General features: G+C 41.8%; 1 protein-coding gene across 1 annotated transcript in view; it reads left to right on the plus strand.

The window, feature by feature from the left end:
* CPD (carboxypeptidase D) overlaps positions 1–17,738 on the plus strand; it is a 36,137-nt gene that overhangs the window by 7,417 nt on the left and 10,982 nt on the right. Inside the window, exons 3-10 of the mRNA XM_079955388.1 lie at positions 5,765–5,907; positions 7,588–7,757; positions 8,555–8,919; positions 12,292–12,483; positions 13,855–14,022; positions 15,478–15,587; positions 16,520–16,622; positions 17,280–17,422. Coding sequence (XP_079811514.1) covers positions 5,765–5,907; positions 7,588–7,757; positions 8,555–8,919; positions 12,292–12,483; positions 13,855–14,022; positions 15,478–15,587; positions 16,520–16,622; positions 17,280–17,422 — 1,394 coding nt within the window. The remainder of the gene's footprint in view (positions 1–5,764; positions 5,908–7,587; positions 7,758–8,554; positions 8,920–12,291; positions 12,484–13,854; positions 14,023–15,477; positions 15,588–16,519; positions 16,623–17,279; positions 17,423–17,738) is intronic.

Here is a 17,738-nt window from a genome sequence, read left to right on the forward strand (position 1 = left end):
TTTTAAGATATAAGCAAACTTTTATAGCTTGCTTTGGCACATTGCAGCTAGCTAGCTAGCTGTCTGTTGGTGTTGCCTAATTTTGTTTTAACAGGAGAAACTTTCTCCCAGATTTACAAAGCACTTATGGAGCACTACTGTGTGCCATCCTTTTACTGTTGAATATGGCCTGTAAGACGTAGGTTGATGGGTATAGATACTCCATTGGACTTGAGGCTGCTTTGCTTGAGCATGTGGTCTTTGAGCTGTCTTTGGTACCAGTGTTGCTTATCTGCATTCAGAGTACTGAATTTGTCTGTAGCTGTCATGCAGAGCCCTCCGAAATATGCTGACTTGAAAGTAAGCATTGCTGAATTCATTTGAACTTCACGACTAACTGGTGCCTAATCTTGCTTGTTTTCCTGTTCGGTCCCACATTCTCTTTCCCCCCCCCCCTTTTTTTTTGTATTTTGCCTATTATGCTGTAAGGCTTCAGGCAAGGATTGTGTTTTCCTTAATCTCTGTAAAGCTGTAATTTGAAAAAAATGAGGCACTTGAAAAATAAAGTTCCCAAGAAAGTTTGCTTATAATTGCAACACATGGTGCAATTGGAGAGAACCCAAGGACCAGTCTTCCAAAACTTACAATTCCTAGGTTGCATAAAATAATTTCATTTTTGGGAATTTAACTGTGATAGAAAAAAAAATTATAGGGTCTTCCTGTGGGAGTGACTGCCAGTATGGTATGTTAGCCTTTATTATCACACCTGATGGTGAGCTTCTGAGCTTTACTGGTGGCTGAGCATAGGATTTACATGACTTTGAAATGGTGTTTAACCTCAACAGAAGTAATTTGGGTATGTCACCCAGGTTATAACACAGCTCAAAAAGTAGCATCAGTTGCATTAGAAAGGTTTTTATGTTAGTATTTCCATACAGATTTACAGTGTCAAAGCTATGCGTGTTTACTTAGATTTTTTTGACATGCTAATCAAATTTGAAAAGCATATTGCACCGTTTCTTTTTCATTGCCTGCTTTAGACCCACATTTTTTCTGATATTTTTTTCTTACCTAAAACCATTTACAAAATACTTGCAATAATTGCTTGTAGATAATCTCATTTCTCCTTATTTAAAGTATTTTTGCCCCACTCTTTAACTGAAAACGTTCCCTGAGTGGTTGCAAAGATCAGTAATAAAATAGTACTTGTTCTCAGGCTTACAGACTAAAATACGTAACACAAAAGGAATTAGGAGGGAGGAGAGAAAAGGAAACACAGACAGACACTAGTTTTTAGTGTTCTTACAATGGCCAGCTGGAATGGAAGCAGTTCAAAGAGAGGAAAGCCAAAAGTTATTGGTCTCTCAGTTGAGCCTAAGAGGTGGCCCTCCCTCCCTTCTCTCACTTACTGTAGCCTGATAGAAGTTGACTTTTAAAGTGAAGCCAGAGCTCATTATACTTGTCCTTCCCCTGACATTCTTTTTGGCTTCTCAAAATTATTTGGTCAACTAATCACTACAATATTTGCTCAACAACAACAAAGATACTTCAAACATTATCAGATTTTATGCCAAACTACCTTAATTTTAGAATTGCAATTGCGGTTAACATTAAAAATGAAAATTATGTGTATTGTGAATTATTCATGTCTATAGAAACCCTGCTCAGCATTTAACTAATTTTGTTTTTATAATCAACATAAGTATCAGATGTGTTGATGGATAAACATCTCTCTTTTGTCCTAGTAGCATTAAACTTTTTAGAAATACTGCACCAGTCATGTGAACACATCTTATTTTGGCTGGCCACATGCCTAACTAACTGTTCAAATAAAGGTTCTCCTTCATTGCTGTTTACCAGTAGTTGCCAGCTCTTTTCCTGTTTCCTTTCCACTACAGACACACCCAAATTGTGGTGGAAGCTCTGGGTTTACTAAATCAACAGTGTATCACAAGCAGACAGAATGAGTGAATGCTTGTGAAGCTGTAAACTTGTCATTTAATTTTGAACCAGGATATCCTGAAGGGACTAAGTTAATTCACTCTTCACAGTGGCAAGTTCTGCTCAAAAGTTCAGGGTTGCACCCAAATAAATTTTACTCAGAAACTCATTGAAATTAATGGATGATAAGCTAGTCATGCTCCTTAATTTAAATGGGTCTGGTCTATGTACGACTAACGTATGACCACCCCCACCATTCAACCTGGACACTGAGGTCCAGCGCCAAGGGCCTTCTGGCAGTTCCCACACTGTGAGAAACAAAGTTACAGGGAACCAGGCAGAGGGCCTTCTCGGTAGTGGCGCCCGTACTGTGGAACGCCTTCCCATCTGATGTCAAACAGATAAAGAACTATACAACTGTTCTCCTCCTCCTCCTCCTCCTCCTCTTTGGCAATCACTTGTAGCCAAGTAAGATAGTCTTCCATAAACACGGTTTTAACAATGAGTCCGTAAGTGACTGTAGAGGCCAGTTCCTGATCCACACGTCCTTCCACAGTGGGGACATTGGTTTCCAGGCGGGAGCTTATCATGGTGTGGATTTGCCAAGCGTGCCTTCCTCCTAGCACATTTCTCCCTTGCGTCCTGAGGTCGAATGTCTTCAAAGCCCACGACACCTTTGGCAAAGGCTGTTCTCCAACTGGAGCACTCGCAGGCCAGTGTTTCCCAGTTGTCAGTGTTTATACTACATTTTTTTAGATTTGCCTTGAGACAGTCTTTAAGCTTCTTTCGTTGACCACCAGCATTACGCTTTCCATCTTTAAGTTCGGAATAGAGTAGTTGCTTTGTGATTATTAACGGTGGATAGAACCCTCTGTTAGGTAGAATATAGGTTCACCAACAGTAGCATCCCCTGTGTGAGCTCCTGCAGGAAGCCAGTTTGATTCCCAAGTTTGTGAGGGCTTCCTTTTTGCCAAGCATAAGCTGCATAACTTTCTAACAACCAGGAAAATGTTCTCAGTTTTGTTGTTTGCACTCTGGCCATGATCTTCCATGTTTTCTGGCTGATGAGCGATAAGGTTTGCTCTCATCTCCTATCCCTGATGTAGGTTCTTTAGTTCAGATGTGACTGCTTTAGTTCGGTTGGTTTGCCTGGTGCTGCCATTTCACTTGCACATTCATCTCTTTATTGCCTGCTTGAACTGAAGATTATTATGTATTTTTTTTAGTGGCTATCTCAAGGGCCACGTATTCTGACTAGCTTTTAAAGATTTGGTGAATCAGGTTCACTTGGTTGCTAATGTCAGGTGGTTAGTGGCCTGTGGAAATGCCATAGAAATATATTCCCTTGCAGTATCTAACCACTAGTTTAAAAGTTTTTATTCATTCCCTAAACATGCATAGAATCATATTGTTAGTGTGATTTCAGTGGTGTTAGAACACTTTCACTGTGTGGAAAACAGGAAACTAAGCAATGCCTTTTGGTAAGAGGTCACCACCATGAATGTGATGTAATGGGAATTCGTAGTCTGAAGATAAGCAACAACTAGTGTAGATTTTCGGAAGGGGAACAGGTTCACACTAAGGCCACTTCCTTCTTAATTCCCTTCAGATATTTTTTCTGCCTTAAAAACTTGGTACTGTATAACCCACTCATTTTAAGTGTGCAACTGCTGAAATAGAGTTGCCAGGAGGAGCTAAAGGCTATCTAGGGAAATGGCCATTAACCGTCCAGTTTAGTTAATCTCTTACGCACCATCCACACCACATTTTCTCAGATTTGTCACTTACTAAATGAATTGCACACTAACCCAAATGTTGTAACTCTTCTGAGCAGAATCTTTCTGTTACTTGGCACTTTCAAAGGTGCAGAGTTACATGAGCTTGGATGGGCAAGGCTTTTTTCCTTCGGTCATATTTCACTAACCTTGTTAACATTCTTTTGTGTCTACCTCCCCTCCCAACCCACAAAAAACAAAATAAAACAATTTTGTCTACTGAAGAGTTGCCTTTGGTCTTGATCTGTTGCAATCAACCTCGTGCTACAGTTTCTGGTAATGTGAAGAGCCAGCCAGCTCAGTGTTGTGGTTGGTGAGTCAGTCTAGGACAGGGAAGCCCTGGGTTCGGCCCTGTATACCTGAAGGCTGAGATCCAGCTCTGAGGGCCTTCTGGCAGTTCCCTGATTGTGAGAAGTTAGGTTACAGGGAACCAGGCAGAGGGCCTTCTCAGTAGTTTGCGCCCACCCTGTGAAACGTCCTCCTGTCAATGTCATTGAAACAAACAACTATCTGACTTTTAGAAGACATCTGAAGGCAGCCCTGTGTAGGGAAGTTTATGGTATTTGATATAATTTGTTGGAAGCTGCCCAGAATGACTAGAGCAACCCAGTAAGATGGGCGGCATAGAAATAATAATAATAATAATAATAATAATAATAATAATAATAAATTTTTCAAATCCCTACTTTACCATAAAGCTTACTGTAGGACCTTCTCTCTTAGCCTAGCCTATATCACAGGGTTATTGTAAGGATAAGAATGGGATGAGGGCAAACTATGTACACTGCCTGGAGATCCTTGAAATAAAGGTATGGGATGTTTAATAGAATATTTTTTCTCCTCCAAGGGAATAAAGCTTGTAGCTTGCTTTCCATGGAGTGCTGCCTTCCAAAGAGATGCCTTGCTTGTATAACATGAGTATCTTGAAGAGCATTATACTGTGTAACAAATAACAGAAAGCCTTTGTCACTGTGGTACTGAAACCCATATAAGTTTACATAGGCATTTAAAGAATGATATGCTGATCTGGCCAGTGTCCCTTGGGACTTCTAATCCTGTTTATCACCAAGTGCTGAACTGTTGGAGGTTAAGAACACAGAAGATCCTGTCTGATAAAATTGCTCTGAAAAGAAGTAAAAATGCCTTTATTTTATTTATGTATTAATTAAATTTGTATAGTGCCCTTCATCCAAAGACCACAGGGCAATTTACAGCATAATAATACAAAATGAGAACACAGAATACATAACCAAACCAATAACAGTCCCCCTCCAACCAACACATTTAAAAGGCCATAGATTGTTTAATCATCCAAAGGCCTGATTATAGAGGAAGCAATTTTGTCTGGTGCCTAAAGATGTATAATGAAGGCACCAGGCAAGTCTACCGGGGGAGGGCATTCCACAAATGGGGAACCACCCTAGAAAAGGCCTGTTCTCGTATTGCCACCCTCTGGACCTCTCATGGAGGGTTGGTTGAAGGGATCGACTGTGGTGGTGGTGGTGATGCTGGCCAGGTACTTGCAAGAAGTGAAGGAAGCATGGCTTATGCTTTAATCACATTCTTAGCTTTTTCTGACAATGTGGCTAGAGATGGCAAATAAGAGAAGCTGCTGGATCCTCAGTTCTGTTTGCCTGTAAGGGGTTGGGGTATTTACCTATTAAATGTGTTACCTTCTATATTCCATTCCAGAGCCAAAGCCACAGCACCTGGGTTTTGCTTTTGGCTTAATTTTCTCCCCCACTTCAGTTAAAGACACTGAGTTTTTCTAGTCTAGTAAGATAACTGATAATACACTATTTGGACACTTCTTAAGATATTGCGACCACCTTTTGCATGATGGTTCCTGAGTTCAATGAGTTTGTTTTCAGCTATGTTTGGATACAACTGGATGCCATTTTGAATCAAAGTGGCAGACTGATTTCAAAACTGCAGTGGTTTCCCCCCCTTAGAATACATAAGCATTGGAAAGTAAAAGGTTGCTAGTTTAAAATAATGTAAAGAAATACTGCTGATGGCAGAAGTCTCTTGAGTGATAGTACTTTAATACTTCCCTTTAAATTCCTTAGGTGGCATGCAGGATTATAACTACTTGTGGGCCAATTGCTTTGAAGTCACCTTTGAGCTTTCCTGCTGTAAATACCCACCAGCTTCGCAGCTTGAGAAGGAATGGGAGAATAACCGGGAATCTCTTCTCACCTTCATTGAAAAAGTAAGACATTGTTTTGGCCCTTTTGCAGGCTGTTTGAATGTCAAATACTTCCATCTGTCACATGGATATGTACTTGTGTTGAAAGGTGATGACCCAATTCACAGGCATTGGGGTTTCATTTCCTGTAAGTGTTGAGCGTTCCTCAACTACACCCTAGGCCAATCAGACAAAGCAGAAAGCTCACAAAATGTAATATGACTGATACCTACATTTTCCGGAAACAACTGAATACATGTTTGTCCTGATGGGGTTTTTTTCTCAGTTGGATGAGTAGGTCTCTGCCATGGGTGTAATATTCTTTATTTTATTTTATTTTATTTTATTTTATTTTATTTTATTTTATTTTATTTTATTTTATTTTATTATTTTATTTTATTTTATTTTATTTTATTTTATTTTATTTTATTTTATTTTATTTTATTTTATTTTATTATTGGTTGGTTTCATTTAAATATATCTGCTGGGGTTTTTTTGTTTTTGTTTTGGCTATTTTTATTAAACTTCACCCTTGAGACACTTCTGTGGAAAGTGATTAAAAAAATTAATAACAAATGAAACAAGCAGATACTAGTTGTTGTCTCCAATTAATTTCTACTAAGAGGAGACCCACTGAAGTTATTAAACTTAAGCTAGTCATAGCCATTAATTTCAACGGGTCTGCTCCAAACAGGACCAACATTGAATACAACCCATATTTATGACCAAGCAACAGTCAGGAAATATCTCTGATGTATGTTTTATTTTGTTTCTAATCATTTTCTATCACCCTAAACAAGAGGTGTGTCCATTAAGCTAATGTCACCTATATATTAGCCTTGATGTCATTTAGCATGAATCCCCGTTCTTCCTGGCACCCTGCCCTCTTTTTGCCCTCAGAATTGTGGCATTGGTTCAGTATAAACCTTCCTGTAGGTGGTTGTTGCTGTAGATGTGGTTTGAAAGGCTTCTTCTGTGTGTGGTGTGGTGTTTTCAAGACAGAGAGAGCATTCTAGTCAAACAGCATCCATTTTGAGACAGGCCTCTAAGCAAAAGCAATTGCAACTAAAAAAAAGCAGCACACCTTTCCCCTAAAGTGGCGACTGGGTGTCTCCAACTGCAGTTGCCTTTTGCAAGCCTGATAAAAAGAGCACAAGTTGTCTTTTGCTGCTGTTTTACAGAATTATGTCACAGGATTGAATGACTCTCTCTGTTCTATTATAGTGGAAGAGTATGGGGGACAAATGCAGCCTCTTTTTTCCCTACAGATAAAGGAATGGGAAATGCAAGCATAGTTACACTAATCTGCAGCTGCATCTCACATTTCAGACAGATCTAAATGCTGATAGCTGATACTCTTTTTTGTCTTGTCTACTTAATATTCTGTAACTCAGATAATAAAAAAGTGATTCAGAAAAGCATAAATGAACTTTCAAGTAACACACAAATATGCCAGTCTCTAATTCTGTTTGTGCATTGGAGGTGCAGTTTTTATATCTTGGTGGAAAAGGCTGTATTATGTGTGTCATTGTTTGCCTATGAATTTAATAGCACTATGTACCTTTCATAGTGAACTCTAAGCATGAAATGAGAAGTTTTATAGAGTAAAAAAAACAGCAACAACCATGGTGATGAGTCAAAGAATCATATTGCTCTTCAATGATGTGCCTGTCTTTTGATCTATTTCATGTTTAATCTGTGCAGGTTCACATTGGAATCAAAGGGTTTGTGAGGGATTTGGTGACTGGGGCTGGCTTGGAAAATGCAACTATTGCTGTGGCTGGGATTGATCACAACATCACAACTGACTGGTTTGGTGACTATCACAGACTGCTGGTGCCTGGGACCTACAACATCACAGCTGCTGTCATGGGGTAAAGTCTCTGATGCTGGCAAAGACACTGTGCTGCTGTCTCTCTTGCACTTGGCAAGGCTGCTCCTAGTTGGAAGCTCCTTCCCTGAAACAGTAGAAGCCATTCTTGCTGCCTTGTCTCGTATCACCCTGAACCGTTTGCTCATATTGCTTTATGCAAACAGAAGCAAGAGGCAGGCCAAGTCCAAGGGCAAGGAAGGGCTCCTTGAGTTCCCATGAGAATTAAGCACCCTTCCTACCCTTAACTGTGCTTTGCTAAATTCTTTGTAGATAAGGTGGAAAGACTTGTATGGTGACAAGCTGTTTTGGCTCAGCAAACAGAATTGGGTTTTGACATGGGGACCGTGGGATTAGATGCAGAAATTAAGTAGATGGCCTTGTGATCTTTCAGCTTCAGTTTTCCGTCTGTGAAATGGGAATAATAATGAAGATGAAGTGGACTTTATATTAAAAACCACGTTTTACCAAGTATTGAATGACAACAACTCTGTTCATATTTACCCAAGAGTTAGTTCCACTGTATCCAGGGGAACTCTCTTCATAGCAGTTGTATGTAGATACAGCCTGAATGTTGTAATATATCTTCCTCCAGGTGCCGATGGCCTTGATTTCTGAACTGAAAGGTTTTTCCTGGGTGGGGGTCCTCAGGATTGTTTTGAGGAAGTTTCTAATCTTCGTGCTGTCTGATCATAATCAGAGTTTTAGTTAGCCTGTATTTCATATCTTCCTAGGTGAGGCCAAGCAGATTGAATTTGAAGCTGAAGGAAAGTTCTTGTATCCATTTCTCTTTTTTTGCAGCTACCTGCCAGTCACCAAAGTGAATGTAGAAGTCAAGGAAGGGAATGCAACTGTTGTGGACTTCTCCTTGCAACCTTCAATAGCAGTGCCGGCCTCTGACCCAACCCAGGATGTGCCACTAGCCACCACAGAGTCTGTTACCAACACCACCAACACCATTGATGCAAATAGAACAACTTCCTTCCACCAAGCGATCCAACCAGAGGAATTCCGCCATCATCATTTCCCTGACATGGAAATCTTCCTGAGGAAATATGCTACTGAGTACCCAAATATCGCTCGCCTCTACTCAGTTGGCAAGTCGGTGAAGCAGCTGGAATTGTATGTCATGGAAATATCTGACAACCCAGGCATCCACGAAGCAGGTAGTTAATTTAGCCTATGGCTCTCTTGCTTCTATGAATGTGCTTCCCAGGGATGCGGGTGGCGCTGTGGTCTAAACGACTGAACCTCTTGGACTTGTTGATCAGAAGGTCAGTGGTTCGAATCCCCGTGACGGAGTGAGCTCTTGTTGCTCTGTCCCAGCTCCTGCCAACCTAGCAGTTTGAAAGCATGCCAGTGCAAGTAGATAAATAGGTACCACTGCAGCGGGAAGGTAAACGGTGTTTTTTGTGCTCTGGCACTCGTCACGGTCGTTCGTGTGCCAGGAGCGGTTTAGTCATGCTGGCCACATGACCCGAAAAACTGTCTGTGGACAAACGCTGGCTCCCTCGGCCTGAAAGCGAGATGAGCGCCACAAACCCATAGTTGCCTTTGACTGGACGTAACCATCCAGGGGTCCTTAAAAAATAATTGGTGTGCTTCAATAGAAACTTTGGAGCAAAAAGACATTCCTCCAAGGGTGCAGGCGCTGGAGCACCGCAGAGGTAGAACTGAGACCCAATCTCTGAAGGTATAAGAGAAAGCATTTAACTAAGCTGGGTTTGTGCACAGCTGGCTGAAGCCACCTTGTTACTGTGGCTGCTCCTATCCAGGTTGCATTCTGCAGGTATTATCTCTAAAGATGTAGTGCTTTCTTCCAGTGAGCTGAGCAGAATATGAAAATTATCTGCCTTATTCTGAGTCAAGCCATTGGTCTATCTAATTCTGTGTTGTCTACACTCACTGACTGTGGCTCTCCAGGGTTTCAGGCAAGGATTCTTTTCTAGCCCGACCTGGGGGTGCAATTGTGGATTGAACTGGGGACTTTCTGCTTGCAAATAAAGAGTCTCCTTGCAAAAAAAGCAAGCCTCTTAGTATCAGATACCTTGTGCTGGGCTCCACAGGAAGCTGTTGTTGCTGGTTTTGCAGAATACTTCAGATATCTTTTGTTCTTCCCATTTTCTTTTTATCTTGAAACCTCAGGAGATCTTTCTCTCTCTCTCTTAATACAGTGCAGTACTGAAAGGGTTAATTGCAAGTGGGGAAATTAGCCTCATTAACTAGTCAACTGCCAGCTACTTGTTCTCTTTCTGCCTTTATTAGATTTTGAAGATTAGATTTTGGGTATCAAAATCTTTATTGTCAAGTCCTAATTCTCTGGAACATGCTATGCAAGTCAAAACTTGTCTGGAAGCTCTTTTTTGTAATAAGAATTTGTAACAGAGAGTTCTTCAGTTAAACAATGAAAGGGGAGGGGGATTGTATTTTAGAGACTGAGCTTGATTTACAGATTTTTTTTATTCTCCAGCTTTAGATTTTATTGGGACTCCTTTGGGATGCTTGAGTTCTGTTTCCTAAATGCAAGTTCTATTATAACTTCTGTTGAATATAACTAGCTCATTATTTTTGCTTAAATGATGGCTGCACTGGGTTTGATTTTCCTTGTTATCTCAGAAATGAAAGTTCAGAATTACTTATCATTTTAAGTGTATATGTTTGCATAAGAATGTACAAGACGGTTCAAGAAATACATAGTTTATAACTATGATGTATGTATGTATGAATGTATGTATGTATGTATGTATGTATGTATTTTTTTAAAGATAATTTTGGATAAAATCCAGTGTTAGGCGTACTTGGAGCAAACCCATTTAAATCAATGGACTTAAGTAACAAGACCATTCTTTATAATGGAGCTACTCTGAGCATGACTAACATTGGATATCCCCCCTTACGTTTTGGCCATTTGATATTTTCATGGTTTTTGGCAGTTATCTGTCTCCCCTCTCCATCATTGTGATAATGTTCTCATTGATTATTCAGTTACTGCTATTTAAACTTTCACTTCCCCAAGGAAGATGTAATATATGTCTGGACGGTGTGTTTGAATTTTACAATGATTCTCCTTGAAACTTTCCACTGTGATCATTTTTTGTTATCCTTTCCTTTTCCTTTTCAAAGAAAAGCAAATTATGACACATAGGAAGTAAGGATGCTTGGATCCATTTTGTTGGATTCCGTATTGCGGCTTCAACTAATGTACTGTAGTGCCAAAGGAATTCCTCTACTGCCAAGGAAGGGGCTGGTTGAGGCTATATTATTACTTCCTTTTTTTGCTGCTTGCACATTTTTCCGTGTGTGTGTGTGTGTGTGTGTGTGTGTTCACATTCCTTGAATCTGCAATACTTGAATAGTCCAGTAAATGTAAGACTGACCTTTAAAATTACTTGACACTTGCAAAAAACACAATGCCCAGCTAAAGACATAATGGGTCATTTCTTCCCCCGTTGTTGGAAATGGCTGGAAAGTCAACAGTTGACTGACACGGTCATATCTTTGCTCCTGTGGAATCGAAGTGTGTCTCCTTTTTTTTGTAAGTTAGCTTTTTTAACATTTAATAGGGCAATGTGTACACCTTACCAGCACAATAATAATGAAAACCACAAAAGGAAAACACAACCCTCTAACAGTTGTGAAGGGGTGACTAACTTGTGGTCTTCCAGATGGTGTTGGACTCCAAACTCCCATCAGCCCCTGTCAGCATTGCCAGTAGGCAAATATGGGGCAAGCTGTAGTTCATCCTATAAATATTCATTGCTATATCAGTACCAACACTTAATGACATTAGCATCCACTGCCATAATCCTCTGGCACTGAATTGTGTCCAGCCCGATTCTTTGGGCAGAAGACATGGTCAAGCATGGCCCCTCCTTGCCAACAATAAGAAACTTGAGATGTGCACACCCCAAGAAATGTGGGGCACCCCAAATACTTTGACAATCTATTGTACCCCAAGCAAATGTAGGACTAGGTGCCATTCTGTGCCGTCTCACAGAAGGGGCTCCCCTGGAGGTGTGGGTGTTTGACTTACAGTGTCCCAAAGCTTATTTTAGACAGTGCAGCCCCTGATCCTTATCATTACACTGGTTGCTATTGGCATGAGGATGCCCTGTTTTGTGGTGTTCTGTGCTGTCTGCTGGTCACTTCCTGTCTGAAGCATGGCCCCACCAGGGAAGAGACCTCAGCAAAACACATGGGGCTTCTCAAGACTCCACAGGGGAGGTGGCTTGAGCCACTATTCCAAGTTGTCACCCTTATTCAGCCTATTATAAGGCCAGCCAGCAGTTGGGGGTGAAGAAAGCCTGTTTTGCTCAAAACTGGGCATAACAACTTTCAATATGTGGTCTCTTATGCTAACCTGGCTGTCTCAAATTATTTTGCAAGTATGTTAAGGATTTGTGGGTATTTTCTTGCTATTTTCATTAGAATAGAGTTCACCAGATGCAGTGCATCATCCAGGTAGACAAACAACTAAGAGGAGGTTACTTGGTCTAACATGTTTCTCTCTGCCCTCCCTCACCCCCGCTTTCATCCAGCTGAACCAGAGTTCAAGTATATTGCAAATATGCATGGCAATGAGGTAGTAGGAAGAGAGCTTCTCCTTAATCTCATTGAGTACCTCTGCAAGAACTATGGCACAGATCCTGAAGTAACTGACTTGGTCCAAAACACTCGGATCCACATCATGCCATCCATGAATCCTGACGGCTACGAGAAAGCCCATGAAGGTAGCTGTGTGTTTTCATTTTGTGCTTTCCACCACTGGTGGCTTTAAGGCAGGGGTCGGCAAACTATGGTCCGTGGGCCGGATCCGGCCCAATTGCCCTCAGCATCCAGCCCGCAGACGTTCCGTGGATCGGTGATTCTGTTTGTTAATTCCCCCCCCCTCCCGTTTTTCTTTCTCGGCGGCGCCATCCCCCCCCCGCAGCACCTCCTCCCTCCCTCTTCTTGGCTTCTCCGCGCCCTTCTCCCTGCCCTGCATAGTGGATGAAGGGGGCTGGGCTGAGATGGCTGAGCGCCATTTTGGGCAGCACCTCTCCGGATCCAGCCAGCCCTTTTGGGCCGCTTGTCCCGCCGCCAACAGCCTCTGCCGCTCGCAAGGGCAGGCACAGGAGCCGCGATTGGCAGAGTGCAGCACAGCGCCTCTCCCAACTGCGGCTCCTGTGCCTGCCCTTGCGAGCGGCAGAGGCTGGCGGCGGCAGTGGCGCGGCAGGATGAGCGGCCCGAAAGCAGCCCTCGCAAGGGCAGGCACAGGAGCCATGGTTGGGAGAGGCGCTGCGCTAATGGCAGCAGCATAGGTAGGCAGGGGGAGTGGAGGGGCTGGGGGAGAGAGAGAAGCCTTCTCTGCCCCCCGTGCATGTGATCCGGCCCACCACAAGGTCTGGGGGATGTTGAACTGGTCTCCTCCAAAAAAAAGTTTGCCGACCCTTGCTTTAAGGGAAGGCAAAGGTATTCCTCCTGAGAGACAACAGTTTTCATTTGTTTTCATTATCCAACTTTTACCACAAGTGATGTAGAGGGTCCCACTTCCTTGTTTTTTTCTTTTGCCATGCCAGAATGCCTGCCTTTGTTTTGTTCGTGGCATCTTATCTCCCCAATCGGTCATTTAAGGGCAACTTATTCCATTCATCTCCATTTTAGCAAGAGGACAGTTATTTGGCAAGGATCTGATCCAGGGATATTTCATCAGATATTTCTGGCATTTTAACATGGTCCAAGAGAATTATTATTTCTGGAGCGCCTAGAAAGACCAGGCACTTCACATAAAACAAAGCTAAGATGCTTTTTCTGCTTTCAAACATGCAATGTGCAAGGAAGGAAGAGTAGAAGGAAATGGCTGTTCTTGGTGGAGAGGTGGTTTTTTTTAACAGGCATTTAAATATATCGGTAGAGGCTGGAGGGAGGTATCAGGTAGGCAGCAAGTAAGAACAGGTGGAGGATGTAATCTTGGGTTTATGAAGAGCAGAGGGACCAGAGACACAAAGAATAGAATCTCAGAAGAACCCTGCAAGGTTCTTCTAACCTAGCACCCTGATCTCATGTAGGCCAACAAGATGCCTCTTCTGAGAAGCTCAACAGGCTTTGTTTTCTTTCCTTAGGAGACCGATTGGGAATTGTTGGCAGAAACAACAGCAACAACTATGACCTGAATCGGAACTTCCCTGATCAGTTCTTCCAGATCACTGACCCTCCACAGCCAGAGACATTAGCTGTCATGAGCTGGCTGAAGACCTACCCATTTGTGCTTTCTGCAAACTTGCATGGAGGTAAGAGAATCCTGGTCTCTTGTAGATTGAAAGTAGGTTTGTGCTGCTGAGTACCCTGCAGGCAAAGCTTAAGTAAGCAGCTGTGGAGGTAAACTGTGCCTGTGGAAGCTCCATCCCTTCTAAATGTTTTTCTCTGACCTCTGGGGTCATTGCAAGAAAATCTAGCAAGTGGTTGGAAGGACCTTGAGGAAACTGTGCTTCAAGGTCTGGAACTGGATCTTGCCAGTGGGCCAGATAGTTATCTCCCCCATCTCCTATGTGGCCACCCACCTGTCAATCACCTGATGTCACAATGACTTTTCTGCACCATGTGGGTCTTGCAAGAGTATTTTGCAAAAGCTCTCCACAAACCCCTATCAGGAAGCCCTTTCAGAATGCTATTTTGCATGGGGGGTTGCAGACACTTCTAGTAGTGCCTGCAAACTGGCTGAGCCAGGATTTTAACTTGCCCCACCCACACCTGATGTCACCTGTGATGTTGGGTGTAGAGCAGGTGGGCATGACTTGACCAAAATGGGGGACCTAATGAGGCTTGTGGGCCAGAAGCTCACCACCTCTGTTGTATAGTGATGGGACTCATTATAAAACATGCTCTCTGCAGCTTTTTGAAAAGAGATTTTTAACCCAGTTGGTAACTGTACTGGATTTGAAATGGTTTTTTTATACATGCCATTATTTTATATATGTATTTATTGTATTATGAAATTGCTTTGAGATGCTTCTGAGAAAGCAATTCATAAATAAACGATAATAGCTTGGTATTTTTTTTAACTTACACCCTTTATCCTAAGACCTTTTGGATGTCTGTAAATAGAAACACTCTAGAAGGCTCAGCCCAACCTTGTTAGCCTTCCCCTCCCCCCCAAGTTTATTGCATTGCTAGTAGTTCCCTAGGCTACTTGGCTGCTATTGCTGTGACCCAAGATTGATACCTTTTTTAAAAAAAAGTTGCATTTTGTCTGATGGCATTTAGCCGGGAAGTCTGTCCTTGCTCAACTTTTAAGTCACAACCTGTAGTAAAGTGCCATTTGCATTCAGTGTCAAAGCTTCTCAGTAGCTGTTTCATTTCCTTGTCTTTTGCCATACTAAGTGACAAGTGAATGTGACTTGCTGTCTCCAGTAAGTGGCCTCAGTGTTGCTACACAATCTTCATTGTTGCCTGTGTTTACTGAGCTTTGTCTTGTAGTTAATCCCTGAGACTAGGGACGTAGCAGGCTTGCTTGTTGATGGATTGATTAGTTATTTAATTTCTATATCACTTAATATACTAAAAATCTAAGTGGTTTACAAAAAACTGAAGCAACAACAGACAACTTAAACCAAATATTACAAAAAATACACTGTTACATATAAAAAATGTAATATTTGTTATTTAGCACGTTGGCAAAGCAGCCACCTTGTAAAAAAAAACCTGTTAGGTCCATATTTTCCATATTTTCCTTTATTTTTTTTCAGGCTCTTTAGTGGTTAACTACCCCTATGATGACGACCAACAAGGAGTTGCGACATATAGTAGATCCCCTGATGATGCAGTCTTTCAGAAAATTGCACTTTCCTATGCCAAGGTAAAATTTCTCCCAGGGTGTCCTTGAGAAATCCTTAAATCAGATTCTCGGAGCTTTCAGTTCTTAACATGGAAAGCTGTTTTACACCTCCTTCCTTCTGTAAACAGAGATGTTTTAGGTTGTATGTACAAGATCATGGCAGGAAGGTTAGCTCCGTGAAAGACATAGAGTAATTCTGTGACGTGAGCAAAATAAGATGTCTGTTTTAGATGGTGGATAATGGCATGGTCTGTGGACTGAGCTACATCTCATATCATCGGCTTGTCCATTTGGGGGAAGTAAATACTTTCCCTGATGGCTTTGGCCATAGCTCTTGCCAGATTTCTGTTCTCCTTTTCTCTCTTTGTCTTTTTCTTTCTCTCTTTCGTACACACACACTCTTGCAGCAGCAAGTGACTTGTGGATTGAGGATTTAGAACCACTGGTCTGCAGTGGTTGGTGTCCAACTAAGACTGGGGTGTCTTTGGTTTAAATCTGAACTCGGCTGTGATACTTACTGGGGGCACATTCAGCTTAACCTACCTTGCAAGGTGTTTGTAGAAAAAGTGGTGAGATTGTTTAAACATTGTATGTTGCCTTGGCTTCTTGAACAAAAACTAAAGTTATTACATTAATTGCTTAATCTACTCAAGTACAAAAGTTTGTGAACAGAAGTTGAAAAATTGTATAAATAAATAGTTTGGACTTGGACTTTGGGAGGCCTGAATTCAAGGGCTAATGTTTATGTACAGTGATAATCAGGTGCATATTAATTGGTGCCATTATGTTTGAACTGTCCATGTCTTCAAATGCAGCACAGTAACTGGGAAATAAAAGCACTTGGTTGTAGCCAGTTAGGTCTACTCTAGTAGGAGTTGGCTAGAAACAGCCCATTAACTCTGGTGCTGTCAGAAAATCCAGTTTTCACAGGTGGTCATCCTTTGCTCTTCCAGGAGAATGCACGGATGTTTGAGGGTCACCCCTGTGCGGACATGTATCCTGGCGAGTACTTCCCTCATGGCATCACCAATGGAGCTCAGTGGTATAATGTTCCAGGTAAAACCAAGGCACCGTTCATTCGGGAGTCTGCAAAACCAATCCTGTCTGCCATAGCTTGTGGCATCCCAATCCACTCTAGGTGGTTTTGCATTCTAGAGGTGAAGAAAACCTTGTTTCTGACAAACAAGATTGAAATACAACAAGAATTATATTGAAATTCTTTTAGTCTAAGGAAATTGTACAGTGGGCTGCATCCTCTTCAAATCTCCCCCCCCCAAAAAAAAAAAAGTTTAAAACAAGCTAACTTGCTATATCTACCTTACACCTGGGCACAAGTGCTGCAGAAAGAATAACTTGTATGTTCTTCCAGACAGTGTTTCCCATCCCCTGCTTGCTTCTCCTACCTTGTGATTTTGCTTTATTTTTGCATCTTTTATGCGAAGAGTCAAAAGCACACTCTTCATTAAAGAACAATCCTGCTTGCCTTTGGGCAGGCCTCATGTTAAGCCTGGGCTGTCGTCCTTTGTACTAACGCATACCTGCTCAAAAGCAACATTCCTTATTTGTTTCACAGGCTCAGGGCATCATTCTGGAATTAGAATTCTAGCTCTCAATTCATTAAGTGACAGATTTATTTGTGCATATCATGCTACAAAGGTCCTTGCTAAGCAGAGGCATTTGATAGGGCTCTTCTGATAAATCATTGTTCTTCAGGTGGCATGCAGGACTGGAATTACTTAAACACCAATTGCTTTGAAGTGACCATTGAGCTGGGCTGCATCAAATATCCTCAGGCAGAGGAGTTGCCAAAATACTGGAAGCAGAACCACAGGTCTCTGCTGCAATTCATCAAGCAGGTGAGCTGGTGTGTTGTCTTCACAGCTGTTTGCCTTTTGCTGCCTCAATCTCTTGTGCCATGAATTGTTGGAACAGGCATGACAGCATCTTTGTGTACTGTCACAATGAGAAGCCAAACTCTTTACACAGTGCCCTGTTAAACAGTTCATTCAAGTATCAAATTTGGATAAATGAGTAATCGTAGAATGACATTTTGTGGTTTTTCTAGGAGATTCTTCTAAGACTGAGCACAAGCCCCTTCCAGTAAAGGGTGTGTGTGTGTGTGGCCAGGGTTGAACCTTTCTGCATTAAAAATAAAGACACTCATTTTCCAGT

The sequence above is a fragment of the Podarcis cretensis genome, assembly GCF_951804945.1.
Source record: "Podarcis cretensis genome assembly, chromosome: 15".
In the NCBI taxonomy this organism is placed as follows: Eukaryota; Metazoa; Chordata; class Lepidosauria; order Squamata; family Lacertidae; genus Podarcis; species Podarcis cretensis.